This window comes from Danio aesculapii, chromosome 16, assembly GCF_903798145.1.
Source record: "Danio aesculapii chromosome 16, fDanAes4.1, whole genome shotgun sequence".
NCBI lineage: Eukaryota > Metazoa > Chordata > Actinopteri > Cypriniformes > Danionidae > Danio > Danio aesculapii.
In genome coordinates this window covers 27,973,245-27,995,634 of record NC_079450.1, presented here as the reverse complement: position 1 = coordinate 27,995,634, position 22,390 = coordinate 27,973,245, and the positions used below count along the sequence as shown (strand labels likewise).

General features: G+C 40.4%; 1 protein-coding gene across 1 annotated transcript in view; it reads left to right on the top strand.

Moving 5' to 3' along the window:
- The window catches only part of mindy3 (MINDY lysine 48 deubiquitinase 3), a 64,157-nt gene that overhangs the window by 20,153 nt on the left and 21,614 nt on the right, over positions 1-22,390 (top strand). The window contains exon 11 of the mRNA XM_056475999.1: positions 15,395-15,467. Within this exon, the coding sequence (XP_056331974.1) occupies positions 15,395-15,467 (73 nt within the window). The remainder of the gene's footprint in view (positions 1-15,394; positions 15,468-22,390) is intronic.

Sequence of the window (22,390 nt, the reverse complement as noted above, 5' to 3'; positions counted from 1 at the left end):
GTGTGTGTATATATATATATATATATATATATATATATATATATATGTGTGTGTATATGTATATGTATGTATGTATATATGTATAAATGTATATGTATATGTATGTATGTATATATGTATAAATGTATATGTATATGCGTATATATGTGTATATATATATCGTCCAGATCAGTGAGTAGCAATCGAGTCATTAAATGTGATTATCTGCCGATCGATCTGAGTATCTCTAATTTTAAGTAGTGCACAGTGATTTATTAACTTGCTACACAGAGACTTGTTAACTTGCAACATCAGCAAGGTATTAAATCAGCGTGAAGCGTTTTTAATTGATCACTTACATGACACCAATGACAGTTAGGATGTTATCTTAGAAAACCGCTGCCTATTTAGGCAGCAAGTCATATCACTGGGTTTTTGAATAAAGCTCTCAGGCAGGAAAGAGAAACCACAATGCTGGTAAAGTCGTCTGGTGCACCCCAGGGCTCTGTCATCCTCTGCTAATTTACTGACTTCATGCCCCCAAACACAAACACTGACCTTACGTTTGTGTGTCCCACAGGAGTTCACCTTACTGCAGCAGTCGTGCTTCTGTAAAGCCCTGCTCCGCTACCGCATGGTACCCTTAGTCTTTTGTACCGCCACGTAGGACCACCGTGTTCTCACAGCATTAGCACAACAGTGAATGCGAGTCAAAACCAACAAGGGCTCTGATTTCTGTCAGCCTGAAAGACTTCAGTCATCAAGTTCTTACATGTCTTCTATGAAAGGATGGCACTGTGGGCTATACACGAACATATGTAAAAGAACATAATAGGAAGGAAGGAAAATAATATCGCTTAATAGGCTCCAGTCTCATCAGACACTGTGTGTGTTTCTAGTTTCGTCAGACAGTTGTCTCTCTCAGCCATTGTGCTGCCTGACGCATCATTAATCAATCTTTTAGTGGGATCTGATCTATTATATCCGCTTAAGCTTTGTAGTGCCGCATTTACATGTGTGTACATACACGCAATACTGTGGCAAATTAATGCAACTACTTGGGGACGGTTCACAACTAAAACAATAACTATATTATTATGTACATTTGTAGAAAATTTGTAAACTAGAAAATAGAGCGTATGCATACCACACCACTAAGTGAATTCAGTGATCTCTTTATTGTGGGAAAGTCATTGTTTATCAAAGTCTTGTAGTAATTTGTTAAAGTATTAAACCATTTCATGAATCATTTTTAACTTTCAGTTTTTGATATTCCTCTCACTAAATATCAATATTTTTAATGTATTTTATTAATTGACATTGATAATTATTATTCAACAATGTCTTTTGTCATAATATTGTAGCATCACCCTAAACGGTTTTAATATATATTAACTTTAAATTATATCTTTATTTACAATTTATATTATGCATTTGTTCTGTAAATTAGTGCTGCACGATTAATCGTATCGCAATCGCAATGTGCAACTGTGCATCTATATGACAGAAAAATTTTGAGATTATATTAAATAAATAATAACACAGAACAGTTAACTGAGAACAGTTTTCTGATTTCCATGTCGGTTTAAAAAAATAAAATCTGTTTTGAATGTAACTGGGAGCCAGTGTAAAGACCTGAGGACAGGTGTGATGTGCTCTGATTTCCTGGTTCTGGTCAGAATTCTGGCCGCAGCGTTCTGGATGACCTGTAACTGTCTGACTGTCTTTTTGGGAAGGCCAGTAAGGAGGCCGTTACAGTAATCCACCCTGCTGCTGATAAAAGCATGAACAAGTTTTCTAAGTCTTCACTGGAAACAAAGCATCTAATTCTTGCAATGTTTTTGAGATGATAGTATGCTGATTTACTAACTGCTTTGATATGACTATTGAAACTCAGATCTGAATCCAGAATCACACCAAAATTCTTGACCTTATTTTTTGTTGTTTGACCTTTAGAGACAAGGTACGCATTTACCTTGAGAACCTCATCTCTGTTCCCAAACGCAATCACTTCAGTTTTCTCTTTGTGTAACTGAAGAAAGTTTTGGCACATCCAGTTGTTAATTTCATCAATGCATTGGCAGAGGGTGTCAATGGGGCTGTAGTCATTAGGCAGTAAGGCTTTGTAGATCTGAGTGTCATCAGCATAGCTGTGGTAGGAGATTTGATTCTTTCTCATTATTTGGCTCAGAGGGAGCATATAAAGGTTGAACAGGAGAGGTGCCAGAATCGAGCCTTGTGAGACTCCACATGTCATGGGTGTCCACCTTGACCTATGATCACCTATACTGACATGGTAGCCTCTCCCTTCAAGGTAAGATTTAAACCACTTGAGGACTGTCCCAGACAACCCAACCCAGTTTTACAGCCTTTCCAGAAGTATGCTGTGATCGACAGTGTCAAATGCAGCACTGATATCGAGCAGTGTGCACTGTGATTTGCCTGAATCTGTATTTAGGCGTATATCATTGATTATCTTTATAAGAGCGCTCTCTGCACTGTGATGTGGTATGAAATCTCTGCTTATTAATGATTAACTGATTAATGCGATCAGTAAAACAGAATTTAATAAATGCAAGTATATGAAAATAGGTTTAAATTAATGCAAATATTTCATTATTTTTGAAACCATATCTAGTTTCACAAATGCATATTTCAGCATTATCACTAATCTGTGTGTGCATTTTCCTTAAAAACCCTTCAAGTTGACTAATAAAGTTGAAAATACCATTTATAATCACATATCGCAAAACCTCAATAATCGCAATATGAAATTTTTCCCATTCTTCTGTTCCACATTTTTGGTGTAAAAATGTTTTGTATTGATGCTGATGCAATGTTATTGGAAACGGTCTACTGTATTCAGATTATTTAGTTAAATAAAAGGATTTGATATAAAAGACAACTGATTAAAATAGAACAATTACCTTTATAAAGACAAAAAAACATGGGAATTAATTTGAGATAACAAATATTAAACTTTAATAAAACAATCCAGTTTAGTCCCTGGTGTACAGGCCTTTACAATCACACATGTGGTCCTGCGTTGAGTTTGGTCTTTATCAAGGCTCTACATGGCTGTATAGCCAAACATGCACACACTACTTTGTACCCAAGGGGCTCGTAATACATGCAGGGCCTCACATCCCCTCTTAACCCACAACAATGGACTCTCACTAACACCGCTGCCTGTATAGGGAATACTTCACCAACAAAAGACCTGCACACAAAGAGAGAATGACAAGGAGATGGGAAGATAGTGTTAAATGTAGAAATGGACAGACCTTGACTTTATGAGGGAGACGCCACGGGGAGTAAAAAGAGGATGTGAGAGTCTAGTCGGTGACCCAGTCAGCTGTGAGGTATCAGATGTCTAAAGCGCTGCTGTCTGATGCAGGCGATGTTTCTCTGTAGTGGAGAACTTCAGAGAAGCATATCTACCTATAGTTTGAGTTACAGTGCTCTGCTAGCAGTGACTGGTAATGTGGCTAATGAAACGCTGTAATTGTTGCCACTGCTTTGATGTTGTTTAAACACTGCGCTTGTTGTTTGGAGTTTGACTGCTGAGAAGACCTTCATGAATGGATTTTTTTCACCTTAAAACCCATCCCCCTTTGCGCACCTGATCCCAGACTTTCTCAGAGATGCCAATCTTTTCTTCCAGGCCAGTCGCATTTGGTGGAAAGTCTCAGTGACAACAGAAGGTGTTTTACAAAACATTGGCAGTTAAGAATTAGGTTTGGGTTGCCTGAAGGGCGATTAGTAAAACAATTTAAATTGCTTCAGGTTGCTCTAGTTGGATTCTATAGTAATCCTGCTTACTATAGCTAGTGCTGTCTAGCTTTTATAAGGTTCAAGTTCACTGTTTACTAGAGAGCATTGATTGCAAAATTGCCTTTTGAGCTGAGCATTGATTCTGATTGCCAAGTTTTAATTTCTCTTAGGTTTGATTCTGATTCAGTTTTTTTTTTTTTTGATAAACGAGGACGTGAAACAGAACTATTTTGCTCATTAAAGTTGCATTTTTTAATCAAACATTTAATAAAATTGTAAGATTGTTAAATATTAAGACCTAGATTTCCTGTTGTAATATACATGTATTTTACCTTTTAACAGCAAAGCTACATGATTACTAAATGTTAAATGTTTTACTGTTGCTGATTTAATGCAATACCATCTATCGGCCGCAATTCTTTGTTGTAAAAAAGGTATAAATCTGTCCTCATATTTTTACATAATTTAAAACAATTGTTTTAATTCTGATCCATCAGACTAATTAAAAAGGTATCAACAGAATCTGAAATCTTTATTAAAATACCAATCTCATAACTTGTATATAAATGGGACTACATTAGGGCTGCTCAATATATCGTTTTAGCTTCGATATTGTAATGTGCACATCCACAATGGACACATCACAGGATCTGCAATGTTAAGCTCAACATCAACAGTTCAGAACACATGAGAATTGTGTATATTGCAGAGTTTAAACCTAATGGAGTAAAAGTTTCATTTGCACATGTTTTTGACAGAGTTTAAAGTATTCAGGCGCCAGAAATTTTACCCCTTTGCAACTTTAATAATGTATATTTTATTGAATTATTTATAAAAGGAAGACATTTCCAGTGTTATTTTACATTGATTATTCAAACTATGTACTTGAATACTATTTGACTGCCCTGAAAAGCATAAAACACTATTTAATCACACTTTGATCTTTTCTCTTTTGTATTTATCTATGCTTGTAATTGATTACATTTTATGCATAATTAACTTCCCTACAGAATTATTCCAATCAATCTAATCTAATAAAATCCGGAAACTGTGTATATACTGTATTTGGCAATGTCCCAATTGTTTTTGTTTTTTTACTCCCCCAAATATTAGCCCTAGACTACAGTGCTCATCCTCTGTTTAAAAAAGATAAATATATAAATTGTCAGTTTATACTGTAGACTTCAAAGTATTGATATTCCTCAGATACTTTGAAGTCTCTACAGCACAAAACCCTATGATTGATCATTTAAATAAATGATTAATGATCGATTTGGTATATAACCATGACATGAAGTGCAGATGCAACTTAGAACACAAACCTCCTTGTCTAGTTGAAAAAGATGTTTATTCGAAATAAAAGGCATGTAGTATGGTATAATGAAGTGGTTCTGATTGTTTGGTAACCGCAGTGTTCTTTTTGTTTTGTATCATTGTAATTCAATTGGCAATCAGGGTTTCATCGGCCATGTTGCATTCTGTCACAGAAACTGCTAAATGACTCGTTCTTGAACATCGTTGAGCTTTAATCAATCAATGATAATGTTTGCTAGTAATGTTATTGTCATTTAAAGTAAAAGTATGTCAAAATACAAAATGTATCTATGACTTGACTAATAGTACCACTGGCAATGCTATAGAAAACACATTTTAGCGCATCGTTTTTTTTTTTTTAATCACTATTCCGATGCAAGTGAAATGCAAGAATAAAATATATATATATATATATATATATATATATATATATATATATATATATATATATATATATATATATATATATATATATATATATATTATCTCTTGTTTCTTTTCTCTAATCCTCATGTCTCAGCCTTTGTTTTTGCATGGGATTTTCATCATGTCAGGCTTTTTTGACTTGCCAAAAAACAGATTTTGACGATGTGCTTGTTAGACAAGCCAAGGCACATCAAGTTTATTTGTATAGTACAGAACCCTGGGCATGACATGTAATATTGTGGCCATTAATTAAGAACTCGTTCCTATGACTAATTTGTTCCCTCATTTCACTTGCCCTTCATGTCCACGCTGTACTAATTTGTTCTTATTTTGAATTTAACGAGGGAACAAATTGATAAAACATGACCACAAATTGATAAGTGTGGTTCTTTTGTTGTACTTGTTTTATGCATTATCTACAAAACACCCCACACTAATTATCTAAGCTTGTTTAAGTGTCCATTGATGTGTTGTTAATTATCATCGCCTTACAAGATCATTGACTAATTTTTACAGTTCCCAGTTTGAGTCATGATACCAGCAACTAGCAATTATCATATGTTGATAGCATAGAGTGAGGATGGCATCATGGTCTGCAATCATATTGGTTGTTGCTAACACTATTTCACTGCACATAAGTATTAAGTTCTGTTTTGTTTCTTTTTAAGGCCACCTTAAATTGCTAAGTCTGATTAAATAATACCTACACTGTAAAACCCAACAGTCAACTTTTATCAAATGAAATGAGTGTAGTTAACTTAAAATTTACTGAAAGTAAATTTTACTCACTTGAAAGAGTTTTGAACTCAGTGTTGAAGGTAATGAGTTAAAAAAAATACCTCAGTACTTGAACTTTAATGGGGTAAGTTCACAGTACTCATCAGAATGAGTTCTTTAACTCAAATGTTTTGTTGCAATCGGTTTTCTCAAACAGTTTGAGTTACCTTAACTTTACAGTTTTACAGTTTGAGTACTTTACAGTACTCGGTTGGTTTAAGTTCTCTTAGTTGTATTGGGTTTTACTGTGCTCAAATTGCTTCATTTACTCAAATGAATTAAGTTCACAGTACTCATTAGGATTAGTTTTTGAACTTAAATAGTTTGTTGCAATCGATTTCCTCAAATGGTTTGAGTTTCTTTAACTTTTTGAGTTTTACAGTGTAAGTTTAAGGGATCGTTCACCCAAAAATTAAAAAGTACTCGACATTTTCTTTTCCTCAAGTGATTCCAAACCAAGTTTTCCGTTTTCTGTTAAACACGAAAGAAGATATTTTGAAAAATGTTAGAAACTGGTAATCATCAACTTCCATAGCCAGATAAACAAATACTATGGAAATTATTAGTTGCGTGTTTCCAGCTAATTTTTCAAATTCAAAATAGCTTATTTTATGTTTAACTGAAGAAAGAACTCAAACAGGTTTGTTAAATTGAAGGATTGGGCAATGACAGAATTTTCAGTTTTGGCTGAACTATACACTTAAAATGTAAAATGAATGCAAGGGCCAAACGAACTATTCATATTGAGCTTAATATGAACTAGACTTCACCTTGGTATTTTTACATTGTTATTACTGGAATCTATCAGGCATGCTACAGTTTTTTGTGGAAGACAGGAGTGTAAAAAAGAAACCCACCTTCAGTCTAATGTACAACCTAACATCACCTTTTAAGGTAAAACAGAAACTGTCTATTGAGCAGAATTGAGCACACTTTCAACATTACCCGTTTCTCATCTGCATATGACTCTCCTTATCACAGATTTGATTCTTTGTTTAATCACATGGTTTTCTTAGAGGTGAGAATGAGGACTCTCTCTTCTGTCTTTATCACTTTTCTGTTTCATTTCTCTCCAGCTTGCTGGCTTATATAAGCAAATTACTTCATCCTTCACATTGGCAAAAACACTGTAAAAGCTGTTAAAGTGAACCAGTGCTTGTGAGATTCACGAAACATCTATTGGATGTTTCTGAATCTCAGTAATCAACATCTCTTGGCTTTTTTTTAGCCCCTGTGTGAGAAAGATGCATCACTGATTTCTATCTATAGCCTCTTACTATGTTGCCTTTTAGTGTGTCTGTGTGTGAGAGAGAGCATGTGTGCATATTTGGGTCTCAAGAACATAATGAAAGCCAGACTCAAGATTCTTAACATCTGAGTCTGCCTTAGAGATATGTTGAAAAAATATGATTTCGGAGCCATTTGATAAACAAGCATATATAATGTCAGTGTCATATAGCATGATTGGCAATATAACCAATCCTCTAGCGGGATTTGACTGAAAATACATGACCGTGCTCCGTTTCTAGCCATAATTTAAGATTAGTATTGAGTCTTAGTACTTCTTTAGTCAACACATGTGTTTTTTAGTCTTATGTGTTCCTGAAACCTGAAAGCTATCCAGAATAGCAGCTCTGGGTCGAGCTTCTTGCTTCAGTTTGGTTCTATGGGGTCGTCTGGGTCAAATCACCCATCACGCAAAATCATCCAGCCTCGAGCCTAAGTCTTTACCCGATGTGCTGCTTTGTAATTCCCCTCTATTAGAGTTTGTGTGCAAGAGACAGAGGAACGCTGACTCAGCAGGCTTGATTACAGGCCTGGTTGCGTTGTTGTGAAGCCACAGTGTAAACATCAGCGGAACAGCATGTTGTTTTTGTCACCAGGGGTCAGACTTTATAACAAGACATTCACTCATTTGCTGTTAGCGTGGAGCCACAGTGTGTGTTTTTTGTGCGAGAAAGGTGAGGTGAAGGGTTTATGTGCCCAAACACATGTCACACTTGATATACTTGATGTCAGTGCACACACTCACTCCTACACAAAAATCAAGCATTTCAAAGCATGTTGGGATTTCTGACCAACAAAACATTCTGCTTCATTGATGTTTTTCCACAATTATTATTTCCAAACATTATCCAATGGAAATGAATTTCTTTTTATCTTCATGTCATTCTATGATGCATAATTTGGAAAAAAATTAATAACTAAATAAAAAATCATCAGAGAACTTGCAGGAAAAACTAAATTAAATAGTTATTACTTTCAGTTTTTGCTTAAATAATAATTTATAAGAAGTTTTTCGCAGGAAATGTTGATTTATTTATCTGTTAACCATGGTTTTCGCTACATTCATTCTTCCATGGCGGGGCGCCACACCAAAATTCATCCCGACAAGGCTACATTACAGCTTCTCATTCAAAACATTCAGTCATTTTTTTAAATAGCGGGTTATAATCGCACCAAAACGTGTTAAAAGGTAAGTGAATTATAACAGCGCAAACTTTTTTGTAATCGTAGTATTGTTGTGCGTTATTTGTTTAACCCTTTAAGGTGACATGCTGACTGACTGACAGGTGCGTGATGCAAACCCGGCGTAGCTTTCAGTAATGATGAACACTGTTTCCATAATTATATTTTATTTATAGATAAAGGTCTATGGTTTTGCATACAATGACTTTATCATGCTGGAGTTTATAACCATATCACTTAACTTCAGGACGCATTAATGCCGCTCTGTAGGTCTATTGGAGTCATTCACAAATATTCCTAGCAAATCTAATAAATGACATACTCGTTACATAAATGCACTTGAGCAGCGTGTATTTGAGGGCGCGCAAAAAGTTTTGTGCACGAACAGAGGAAATCAGCGCTCGAGCACATCGTTTCGCGTGCTTGTATTACATAAATGCGATCTTAACTGGTTATATTGCGCTCCGGACATTTGTCAATGAAATAACGCCACAGGTAGTTGGTAGATCTGTGTAAAAGGCCCAACAGAGTCTGTCGCCACAGCTGGAAAAAAATCCTAGAGGAAACTGGTTAACCAAAAAGCAGTTTAACAGCATGGTTTATTATTTTTATTTTTGTAATATTACAGTGCTAGTATAGAAGTTAACACACAATTTACAAAATTAGTGAAGTTAATAAAGTAAGCTGACATGGGTTGTCATGATAAATTTTTTACATCATTAAATAAACTCGTATTACCATTAATGGTTCGAAAATCCCTCGAGTACTTCTTTTAAGATTTTTAACAGATTTGTGTGTGTTGAGCATCAGTCAAGACCCTGTTAGCCAATATTAACTTTTACATGTTGGGAAAACTGAATAATTTTGCGCTTTTGTCAGCTAATATCGTCTTCTGGGTTTAAAATTGTTTTTTGGGCAGGAAAATCAGTAATGTTAATTATTCATGACTGCACATGCTTTCCGAAGACAGACCTGTCAAGCTGTGAGACCACGACTGTGCACAGCATGCAGTATTTAGCCGTTCATAAAGTGTCATATGTGTTTGTTTCCATGGTCCATGGGGTTTGTTACATGGTTTTCCCCGCGATGCTGATACAGCAAAGCTGTTAGTTTGCAGCAAGCATTTTAGTCGAGATAGAGAATTGGAGAATGGCAAACTTTGTCTTTTATCAGTCAAGTTTCTTACCATTCAGACACATCACATATCTGTGCTGCTGTGTTCGCCCACGTTTAACATCTTCCAGATTACCGGCAGGGAGAGAAGTCCTCCTCATTTATAGTGTTTACATAAACATGATTATCTGTATAATGATAGAACAAATTGTGGTTATGTGTATATATTACATGAAATTACGATTAACCTATCGTAAATGTAGCAGGGCATTAAGTTACTTAATATTTATTTCTTTACATTTTAAGGGGTCTCCTCACCTTTTGTCTATTTAATTTTTTTTGTCTGATTTTGTAAGCCAACTGACAGAAATTCGCTCTCCTCTTTTCCCCCTGCTCTGCTGGCCACGCCCACTCCTCCCTCTACTCGCAGCACTCCACGCTCATCATGAAGCATTTTTTAAAAAGGTAGACTTGAATTAAAAGAGGGAGGTTTCTTGACCCTTTAAAACTGGGTGAGGGAAATAAAATCTTGCATATAATTAGCAGGATTTTTGAAAATTTTTATTTTTTTCTTGTAGAGATGACAATGTTGACCCTTTTATGGGGCGATTAAACTTAAGAGTCCATGGCAGATCCATTTTATAGACTGCTGAGCTACATGCTGCTTATGCAAGTTAAAATAATTCCATCCTTTTCATCACTTGAGAAATGTTGGTTTATAAATCAAAAAAGGACTCTGAAAGTTTAATTTCATTTTAAATATCTGTCATTTGAGTGTAGAAAGGTGACTGTGGAGTACTTGCTTAGTTTGGGGTACTAAGGCAAACAAAATCCAGCTGCAACTTTTCCTACTTGTCATCTACATTCTTTTGTTCTTTTTGTCTCTTATTTCTCATGTTGTCTCCTCTGTTGCTCTGTCTCTGTGTGACTGTGAACTGTATATTTTTTCTGTGAAATAGGAGGAGATATTTGTGAGTGTTGCACTGAAACCGTACTGTGAAAGTACACAGACTGTGTTTACGTTCACTCTTCCATGACCGTGTTTGTATGTTCATTGCTAGTGTTTGCTCTCTTTAAGTGCAGTAAAACACTTCGCGTTTGATTAGACTTTCAGATTTTTGGAAGAAATATGAGCACTTCTTACCTGTAAATAAACCGTATATATATATATTGCCAAACCATGGCAATGTATGTTAGGTGCAGTAGATGAAAATTGCTGTTCTGATTACTTCTGCAATGTTTTAGTATATGCAAAAAGGTGCAGTTTAGTTTTTTACCAAGATGCCTATAATAGTTTATTAAATTGACAAAGCTGAAAATTAAATGTAGAAAAAAAAATTCTCCCTAATTTAATGAAAATTGTTTGCAATTTTATGTCATCTGTTTTCATGATTGAACACAAATGTGTCATGTCAGTTTTTAATTCTCATACAAGCAAATAAAACTAAAACAACTAGTGATGCACCGAAATGAAAATTCTCAGTCGAAATTGAAAAAAGAGGAAACCAAAGCTGAAAACCAAAACACTGAAATAAATTATGGCAATTATTCATATCATTGCATTTATGGTTATGACCTTACTAAAAGCAAGGCATTCCAGTTGAATAAATTAATATTAAAGTTTCAAAGAATAAATTAATTACAAATTATGAAAATATTTATTTAGCACTTTTCAAAAATGGGTTATCTGGGGATGGGGACTTCAGAGAGATAACCATGTTATATAACTGCTGAGGGGTTGAGCTTGTCTTCTGACTGACTTTGTTAAAAATTTAAGGGAGTGTATTTAAATAGGGCCAGTTTAGAGCTGCACGATTAATCGAGAAAAAAAAAACAGTCTCGATTTGATTCTAATCCAGCATATCTATGATTCAGCCAATTTCAGCTGATTTCAGCCAATAAAGTTCTGGAGAAAAGCATAAAGGTGGTCGTACAATCTTTAAATTGTTTTACACACGTTGGTCAGCATCGTTGACACCTAAATAGCGTTAAAAGCATTACTTACTGTATTTATAGGGTAAAATTCACCCAAAATTTCATATGTCAATGTAATGATGTATTCGCGGCTGCTAATTGCACACGAGCCGATGCACTGTTTGTTTACTACTGAGAGGACGCACGCTTGCCCGTGAATGATATGTGAACAGAACCTGCATAGGCTGTAAATAACAGGTAATAAAGTTGACTGCAGCAATGATATGAGCTGCACTCGGCAGTGAAAGTGAAACCAAAAGCTCACACATAATTTAAATGATCAACTCGCATTTTAAAGTTATGATTATGACAAGCATTTGATATGTTTTTTTCTTTCATAGCGAGCACAAAGTGTTGTGCATGAAAATAAATGTTTAACATTGTCAGTCTCTAATCTATTAAACTTTGAATATAATGCAAAAGGGTAATCTAATAATGACAAATGTCTGATTTTACCAGTGAAATGAAATAGTCTAATAATGTTGTCAATGACAGATTACAAGCATATGTCTCAAACATAATAATTCAACTTCAAAATTATAAATAGCTGCATTATGATGTCATAAATTTTACTGTGAATTAAAAAACAGGACAAATTTAAAGACCGTTCAAGTCCACCATTCAAAGTTTATACAAAATTTTGCATTTTAACAAACAGTAGACCTACACATAGGCTTAATATTATCATTGTTGTTTTACCATATGTTTGAGAATAGCAATACTAATAGACTACTCGTATTGGCCTTTATTTTGTGTCTATAGAATCGTGAGAAAACCGTGATCTTGATTTTAAGCAAAAAAAAAATCATGATTCTCATTTTAGCCAGAATGGTACAGTCCTAGGCCAGTGCACAACTATACATCTTTAAAAGCTGCTGCACAACAAAGGTTAGGTGTATAATTGCTCCCCTTATTCATAGACAACTGCATTCTTAGATGACATCCTACTGTAAATAAAATGGTCACTTCATACACTTATGATTGTTAAGAAAGCACTGAAATAATGTATTTCTAATTAAGTGGCAATATTTTATTGATATCTTAATATGCATGATATTGGCCATTTGTTTTGTCTTGTACACCATATTGATTAATTCCAATGTAAAGCATATGACATTCTGAATGCCATTGGAATGTACAGATGGAAAACTCGGTGAACTGTTTTAGCTGTACGTGATTCAGCTGTGCGCGCTGACTCTGCATATTTTTTAGCTTGTTGTTTTAACGCACACACAGATGTTTTGTTGTCCCACGTCCCTGCAGGCAGCACATACTGATGGGGCAGTGATCCCGCTGTAACTCAAACACGAACAAACACACATGGATCTTGGTTTGTTTTCTATTAATCAGCAAAGTTTGCTGTATGTTTGTGAGATTTGCGCATGTGGGAAAGAGATAGAAGATTGTTTTCATTAAAAGAGTGCTTGATGGAAAGGCGCTTTTGCCATTTATGAGTTTATCTTCAGATCAGTTACACACACACACACACACACACATATCCAAAACATAATCACATACTCCGTCTCTTCGCAAATTCACACGCAAACAAAAGGATGCAAGTACAGTTCATGTAAACATTTTCATATATTTCAGCAAGGACCCTTAAAGCACATTGCATCATCGTTCATTCCTCCCTAGTTCTTGAAAAAGACTGAATGGTTAAACTCGGGTCATATGAAGTCAACGCTCGCTCATCCATTCAGGAAATCAACTTTATTATTATTTATTCACTTATCTTTGTACCCTTTTCAAATACCACATCCATACATATGTGTTTTTCTTGTATATGTTTACAGTGCTTCCCACAGGTTTGAAATATACTTGCAGTGGTTCCCAAATTGAAACACATCCTTTACCACCGGCACATAAATGGTTAACTACATGTGACTCAAAAAATATGATTTTTAACAATACTTTTACTTATTAGGATACAGTTATACACCGTTTCTTTTCAGTGGGTTAAAGTTTTAAAAAAGGCTGTTGAACTAAAAAAGAATTACACTATTTCTCTTATTTTTATGCCATTTAGGAGTCATCTGCACACAGCTGCACTCTCTCTCTCTTTCTCTTTCTCTCTTAAATTCAGGTTGCTTTATTGGCATGACAATAGCTATGTTTCCATCCTAAAAATGTAAATTAACTTTATGCACAAAACTGGATTATCGCATAAAAGATGTGCAAATAAAGCAGCGTTTCCATCCAACGAATCAAAGCAAACAAAATCGTCACTTCCTGATTATCTGGCAGCAAATATCAACAGTAAAAATGGAATTTGCTGCAGTAGGAGAAGCTGCGTGAATCTGAGGTGCAAATAATTTATTAAATGAAGAAAAGAAGTCAATCAGTGAATGTGCGGTGGCATTTGAAGGCATGAGACGCAAAGCACAGACGCTCTTTATTCTGGTAAATAATAATATAACAACAGTAATACTGAAATGGTTAAGGCATTTTAGAATAACCAAAACAACATTTCAGATGTTTTACAGTGTGCTCAACCTGCTGGTTTGTCCATTCACACACATTTTTACCATCACATGATCTCTTATAACCAAATCGCATAACCTTCTTTAATGCGAATATTGGAATTTGTTCGGTAAAAGTGTTTCCATCGCAGTTTATGTGAATCTTTTCTTATCGAATAAAAAGTTTATCCTCCATTTACGCGCAACTTAACATTTCCATCAACCGTTTTTTTACGCTTATCCAAAATGCACATAAAATAGGTGGATAAAAACGTAGCTATTCAGTACAGTATTGCCATAACATTTTAGATATTTATAAAATATGTAATATACCAGCATCATCAAATTAGTAACATATACAGTAAATGAGAAATAAATTACAGGAAACATCAATAAAAACAGACAATGTCTCTAAAATAGATTATAATAATTAATTAATAATTAGAATAAAAAGTGTAGATTAATTAAATAAGTGAGTTGATTGACTATTTCTTATGATGTACATATATTTTGCAGCCAGTTTAGATGTCATTTCATCCTCAGTAGTATACAGTAAAGTTTTTTTTTTAATCGTTTAGATTCAAGAATTATTATTTACTGTTGTAAATAATAATCTATTATTTATGGCTGTGCGCGCTGTCAGCTGTGAAGCCAAGTGGAAAGTAGTCTTTAATAATAGAGTAATGAAAAAAACACAACAACTTTAGAAAGCGAAAGTCTACACACAGATATTATAGGAGATTTGGAAACACTGGCGGATGCATTCTGCAGAGCATGTGAGACTGTCTGAGTAAGGTTTGTTGACAGTTCCCACACACAATAAGCCATACGAAATCTTGAGCGAATACAAAAAAAAAGTGTAAAAGGATGATAATATTGGTAAAAAAAAAAAATTGTCATTAAATATACTGTGCTTTGGTGGCCGTTAATATACCTGGGCAGCCCGCCCAAGTAAAGTCTATGTGTGGGACTAATTTATATTGCTGTTGATTGTAGTTCAAGTATTCTGTCAATCAGTCTTTTTGGTGTTTTCACAAAAAAAAAAGTCATCACGCAAATAATGTCAACCAAAAACTCAAATTTTTCATATTTCCTGCTCTCTCTAGGAAATGGCTTTGGTTGCTCCTGAGTCTGCGTCGGAACAGGCCAGAAGAGTTTTCCAGACATTTGACCCGGAAGGTAAAAATATTTCATTAAACGAATTTCATGTGTTGTGTTTGTAAGAGAGAATGAGAGACTGCAGAAACTCCAATATCAACTCAACCACAACAGCTGAGTCAACTTGTCCTTCTCTTAGAGAAAGATGAGCTTCCGCAAAACACAGCGAGTTTATTATCTCTGCACTTTGTTTGGTAGTGCAAAGATCCAGTTTGTGTTTTACTAAAGCTGAGGATGTGAGAGAAGAAATAGTGTGTGTGCGAGTGTGAAGAGAAGAGAGTAGGAAATGAAAGACTCACGTTTGATCTGATGCAAATGTGTTATTTCAGGGAAGTAAAAGAGCAGTAATCAACTCCTGAAGTCTACAGGTGTGAGGGAGCGTGTGTGTGTGTGCGTGTTTAGGTCAGATATGTAGTTCAGTGGCTACATTTTCAGGTTTAGGTTAAACCCTTCATTCTTTTGAATGATTCTCCCACAGTATCCCTTTACACAGTCAGATATCAGTCATAAAGACAGGACTTCGCACTCACACACTCCCTCATGTCCACCAACATATGCTTCACTGCTGCTGTTACTAAACATGCTTCAGTTGATGCACCAAGCCAGAACAGTAAACCTGATCTCATACGATTTGATACAGTGATAATATAACTCGCTTTATTTATTTATTACTTATTTTATCATCTCACAAAGTCACATTTCAGCCTAATCATGTAGTTTCTTTATCAAACAGCATCCTTTTTTGTTGTTGATCTTCACTCTTAAGTAACACGACTCTTAAGAAATAATTATAATATGGTGCATTCGTTAGTTTGTTTCTATTTTTTTATTATTGTTAATGTCATTGCTATCACGTATGATCAGTTTATTTTCTATAATTATATTTATTTATTTTTCAAATATATTACGCTTTCATCAGATGTATGTCAGAAATTATACATCTGAATGCACTCATCTATAAGCACACAAACATCCAATTTCTCTTCCAACACATATACATTTCTATAAGTGTGCATACAAACATGTTGTATGCTTAAGAATAGAAAACATTTGCTCAATTTAATGTGTCCTGATAAAGTTTTTTTTTTTTCCCTTAAAATAATTTTAAACTATATAATCTGCATGTTTCTATATTTTTTACAATATTTATAAACAGCCCTTTGATTACTTGTTTTCTAGTAGTGATTGCAGATTGAATTTTCTCTTTCCAACTGGTCCTAAAGGGGGTAGTTCACCCAAAAGTAAAAATTACCTTGTCATTTATTTTCCCTCATACGATTTTAAACCTTTATGAGTTTCTTCCTTCTGTTATCATTTACTTACCCATCACTTGTTTGAAACCTGTTTGAGTTACTTTCTACTGCTGAACACATAAAAGATGTATTTTGAAGAATGCTGGTTGCTGCATTCGTTGAGTTCCATTGTAGAAAATAATACAATGGAAGTCAATGGGTACCAGCTACCAGTATTCTTCAAAGTACCTTTTTTATATCATTTTAATACATCCCTTTAAAATGAGCTTAATGTCTTTTGTGATCAGTTTTGGAACAGTATGTTTGGATTTCAGCAATTTTCCTGTTTCCCCTTCGGATGGGGAACTCCAATGCTATGTGGAAACTTCCACTATGGGGATTTCGTCAGAATCCAATCATCTGAAAGAGTATAAAAACGGGCCAATGAAATGCCAATGAGTTGGCAGCGTCAGCGTGCACAGCTGGCGTCAATGACAATCAGTCATGCTATAAAGACGCAGCCAGTGCCATGCTCGACATCCTTTCGCTTTCAGAGCCTTTCACGAAGCTTCTGAGAGAGTCTTTGAGGGTATCTCCAACCTGTGTCTACAGAGAGAGATCGAGAAGCAGCTTCTCCCGGTCCAGAGCGCGTATACGCAGTGGCAGATGGTCGAGCTGGGTATTTCTCCCTTGCCTGGCGTCCTTTGGGTCCGGTCCTCCAAGAGCGGTTTGTATATAGGAAAAAAGCTTTCCTAAAAGAGCAACACGGTCGTGCAGCGCGTCTTTTTCAAGACGTCACTCCGACCGTGCGTTTCTGGATGCGGTGGTTTCCTATCCCCGGATGATGGGCACGAGCACAGCGTTTCATGTCTGGGGGTCCAGCATGTTAATGCGGTGCTCGCGGGCAGTGCATGCCATCACTGATGTCATGTCTGTTGCGCAGTTAAGATCGCGGCTCGCTCTTGCAAAAGAGCCACCCACCCCAGTTGTCCCCCGCACTGCGGTTGGCACTCGGGCAGATCTGAGGGTTTCAGTGAGAGTAAATCCGCCGCCCCCGGGCCGTGGACCTCTCGCTCCTCCACGCGCTCCATCCAAGCTTCAGGTGAAGAGAAGCGCTCCGTCCTTGGATGGTCGCTCTCTCACCTGATGACACCGGGGGTCAGATGTCCATCGCTGCATCGGAGGATGGGCTGTCATTGTCTGATGAGGATGCGAGCCCGCTCGCTCCCTCCCTCCGGGGTGGAGAGCGCGGCGTTAGCATCTAAAAAGCAGACGTGATGGCCGTGCTTTCTCGGGCTGCTTCGGCCGTGGGTCTGGTGATGGTTTATCCCCCAGCCCCGCGGCCGGACCGACTAGATGGGTGTATGTGGAGGATATAAGGAGGCAAGACCTTCAAAGCCTCCCGTCCCCTTCTTCCCGGAAGTGCACAGTAAACTCACGCTGTCCTGAGGGCACTTTTTTCTGCCCGATCTGCGTGCGCTTCCATCCTCACCATCCTTGGAGGTTGGGCTGTCAAGGTCTGACGAGGATTCGAACCCGCTCGCTCCCTCCGGGACTTTGAGCGCGGCGTCGAATCCAGAAGCAGACTTTGCGGCTGTGCTTCCCCAGGCTGCTTCGGCCGTGGCTCTGGAGATGGTTTATCCCCCAGCTCCGCGGCCGGACCGATTAGAGGGGTGTGATGTGGAGGATGAAGGCGAGACCTTCTAAGCCTCCCCATCCCCTTCTTCCTGGATGGGCACAGTAGGCTCACGCAGTGTGCTGCGTGCGCCTTCCCCCTCATCATGCACGCTATGGCCACCTACCAGCGCTACCAAGCGCAGGCGCTGGCCCGGGTGCGCGAGGAGGGTTCTGACCCAGGACTGAGCATGCGCTCCGCACCGCAACCGACTATGCTCTTACAAAAAAAAAAAAAAAAAAAAGTCGGCTGTGTGTGCCCTGGGAAGGACGATGATCACATCCGTGATCCAGGAATGCCACCTCAGGCTAAACCTGGTGATGTGCGTGACGTTAACAAAGTTCGCTTTCTTAACTCACCCATATCCCAGGCTGGCCTGTTCGGCGACACTGGCGGTGAATTCGCCCAGGAATTCACGCCGGTGATAGAGCAGTCGGAGGCGATGGGCGAGGTCTCTATCGGCGGGATTGTATGACCGCTCCCCCCCGCCGAGCCATCCACATCCACATCCACTGCTTTTTCGCCGAGGACGCCCGCCCGCAGCTTTGCTTCGCCGCCCCCGCCTGCGCCTCCGGCCACGCGGCTGCGCCGAGCATCGCGCCGGCAACCAGCGTCCCCCGCCCAGGGCGCCGCTAAGTTCGGTAAAACGGACCGCGAAGCGTCCCTGAGGCGGGCCATCTGGGGAGGAGGGAATTTGCTCTTTCCCCGCTGGAGGGCGGGGCACGTTATTTAAAGGCGTAAAAAAAAAAAAAAACGCCATCAAAATCCTCAGTGAAAGAGCACTTTTCCCCTCCTCCGGATGTGACAGCCCGAACACTGCCAGTCTGGGACGCTATGCCTTCCAGCTCGCAGGATCGGTGCATTTCGCCAATGGCTCATGGAGCACGAGAGAACGGTCTCCTTTCTCTCCACTCCCAGCCCCTCTCCTGGAGTTTGAGTGCGAGACGAGAACATCTCCTCTCCTGCTCTCCTGTGGGACCCCAGCGCTCCCCGGATGAGCCCACTCACTCCACGCTGCCCCGCCGCTGGCACGTCAGCGATCGTGCGGGTGGGACCATTTGCGGGGGCTCTGCCTGCCTGGTTAGCGCGGGCCAGCCCATCGCAATGGCTCATCCATACGACCAGACTCGGCTATGCGATTCAGTTCGCTAAACGGCCTCCCAGGTTCACGGGCGACCAGGGTCAGTCCTGCGTCCGCCCCTGTCTTGCGAGAGGAGATTGCTGTCCTCCTGGCGAAGGATGCAATCGAGCCGGCCCTCCAGCCGAGATGGAGCGCGGGTTTTACAGCCCGCACTTCATCGTGCCCCAAAAAAAAAAAAAAGCGGTGGGCTATGGCTAATCCTATATCTGCACATTTTGAACCGCTGCCTTCACAGGCTGCGCTTCGGAATGCTTACGCAGATGCGCATCACGCGATGCGTTCGTCCTCAGGATTGGTTTGCAGCAATAGATCTGAAGGACGCGTATTTTCATATCTCCACACTTCCACGCCACCGGCAGTTTCTGCGGTTTGCGTTTGAAGGTCGAACGTGGCAATACAAGGTCCTCCCCTTCGGGCTCTCTCTGTCTCCGCGAGTTTTCACCAAGCTCGCGGGGGGTGCCCTCGCACCCCTTCGGCTCGCCGGCATCCGCACGCTCAATTATTTCGATGACTGGCTGATTTTTAGCCCACTCTCGGGAGCAATTGATTATGCACAGAGACAAGGTGCTCCGGCACCTCCGCCCGTTGGGGTTTCAGGTCAACCGAGAAAAGAACAAGCTCGCCCCCGTGCAGAGCATCTCCTTTCTTGGGTTGGAGCTGGACTCGATCACTATGGAGGCGCGCCTCTCACGAGAGCGCGTCGAGGTAATGCTGAACTGTCTGAGAGAGTTTGACAGGAAAAAAAGTGGTTTCCCTGAAATTATTTCAGAGGCTCCTGGGGCATATGGCATCCGTAGCCGCGGCCACGCCGCTCGGATTGCTCCATATGAGACCACTACAGCATTGGCTTCACGATCGGGTCCCCAGACGCGCATGGCACGCGAGCCCACACCGAGTGATTGTCACTGCGCTGTGTCACCGCACCCGCACCCCCTGGAAAGGACCCCTCCTTCCTACAGGCCAGTGTGCCCCTAGGTCAGGCGTCCAGGCAGGCTGTCGTTTCGGCAGATGCCTCCAGTATGGGGTGGGGGGGCCGTGTGTAGCGGGCATGCTGCTGCGGACCTGTGGAGGGGAACCCAGCTGCATTGGCATATCAACTGCCTAGAGCTGTTGGGAGTGTTTCTCGCTCTGCGCCGCTTTTTACCGGTGCTGAAGGGGCAACACGTGCTGGTCAGGACGGACAGCACGGCCGCGGTAGCTTATTCCATCCGGATGGGGGTATACGCTCCCGCTGCATGTCTCAGCTCGCTCGCCGTCTGCTCCTCTGGAGTCATACGCGGCTGAAGTCGCTGCTTGCTATTCACATCCCGGATGGGCTCAACCGTGCGGCCAACAGGCTCTCACGGCAGCTCCTTCCCCGGGAGAATGGCGACTCCACCCCGAGTCATGCGTAAGTATGCACTCCCCCCAGTGAGCCTACTCGCGCAGTTTCTGTGCAAGGTCAGGGAGGACGAGGGGCAGGTCTTGCTAGTTGCGCCCCTGGCCCAACCGGACCTGGATATCAGAACTCTCCCTCCTCGCGACGCCCCCCCTGGCGAGTCCCTTTGAGAGAGGACCTACTCTCTCAGGGACAGGGCACCATCTGGCACCCTCGCTTAGTTCTGTGGAACCTCCACGTGGGGTCCATAAGACGCGACGAGGAAGACTTAGGTAACCTACCGGTGGCGGTGGTTAATACCATCACTCAGGCTAGTGCACCCTCTACGAGGCATGCCTACGCCCTGGAGTGGAGTCTATTCACTGAGTGGTGCGCTTCTCGCCGAGAAGACCCCCGATCTTGCCAGATCAGTGTTGTGCTTTCTTTCCTTCAGGACAGGTGGAGCGAAGGCTGTCGCGCTCCACACTGAGGGTTTACGTGGCCACCATCTCCGCTCATCATGATGCGTGGATGGCGGCACCGTGGGGAGGCATAACCTCATCATCCAGTTCCTCAGAGGTGCGAGGCGGATGTTTTCCCCCGCCCCCCTCTCATACCCTCTTGAGATCTCGCGGTAGTGCTACGAGCCTACGTGGGGATCCCTTCGAACCACTCGACTCAGTATCCTTGAGATTTCTGTCCTTGAAGACAGCTCTGCTGGTCGTGTTGGCATCGGTTAAGAGGGTTAGGTACCTGGAGGCATTTTCGGTCAGTGACTCGTGCCTAGAATTCGGGCCGGCCTACTCTCACGTTGTCCTGAGACCCCGGCCCAGCTATGTGCCCAAGGTTCCTACCACGCCGTTTAACAATCAGGTAGTGAGCCTGCAAGCGCTGCCCGCGGAGGAGGCAGACCCAGCCCTTTCTTTGTTGTGTCCTGTTCGCGCTTTGCGAATATATGTGGACCACACTCAGAGCCTTAGATCCTCTGACCAGCTCTTTGTCCATTACAGTGGTCGGCAGATGGGAAGTGCCGTATCTAAACAGAGGTTGGCCCACTGGATAGTGGATGCCATCTCCCTCGCCTTTGGGCCAGGGTGAGCCGTGTCCCCCGGGGGTGAGAGCGCACTCCATTACGGAGCATCGCATCCTCCTGGGCGTTAGCACGCAGCGCCTCTCTGACAGACATTTGTAGAGCTACGGGTTGGGTGACACCCAATACATTTGCAAGGTTACAATCTGCGAGTGGAGCCGGTTTCCTCAAGGGTATTAGGCAACCCTTGGTGATTGAGGAAACGATTCGGTTGAGGTGTCGAAACACGCTTGCTGCGCCACTCTCCCTAACCCGGAGATACATGCGCTTTTTCAGCTTTGGCAGTTTAGTTCCCCATTTCTTTGGCGAACCCTGCAGAGTTCCTCCGAGGCCCCCAGCACCTGACTCAGCGGAGGAGTCAGGTGTTGGCCCGTTACGTTGTCGGCATGCCCGCTGGTCAGCCCGCGTTCTGGGTATAGGTGCCTGCTATGTGTGATCCCCGCTGGCGA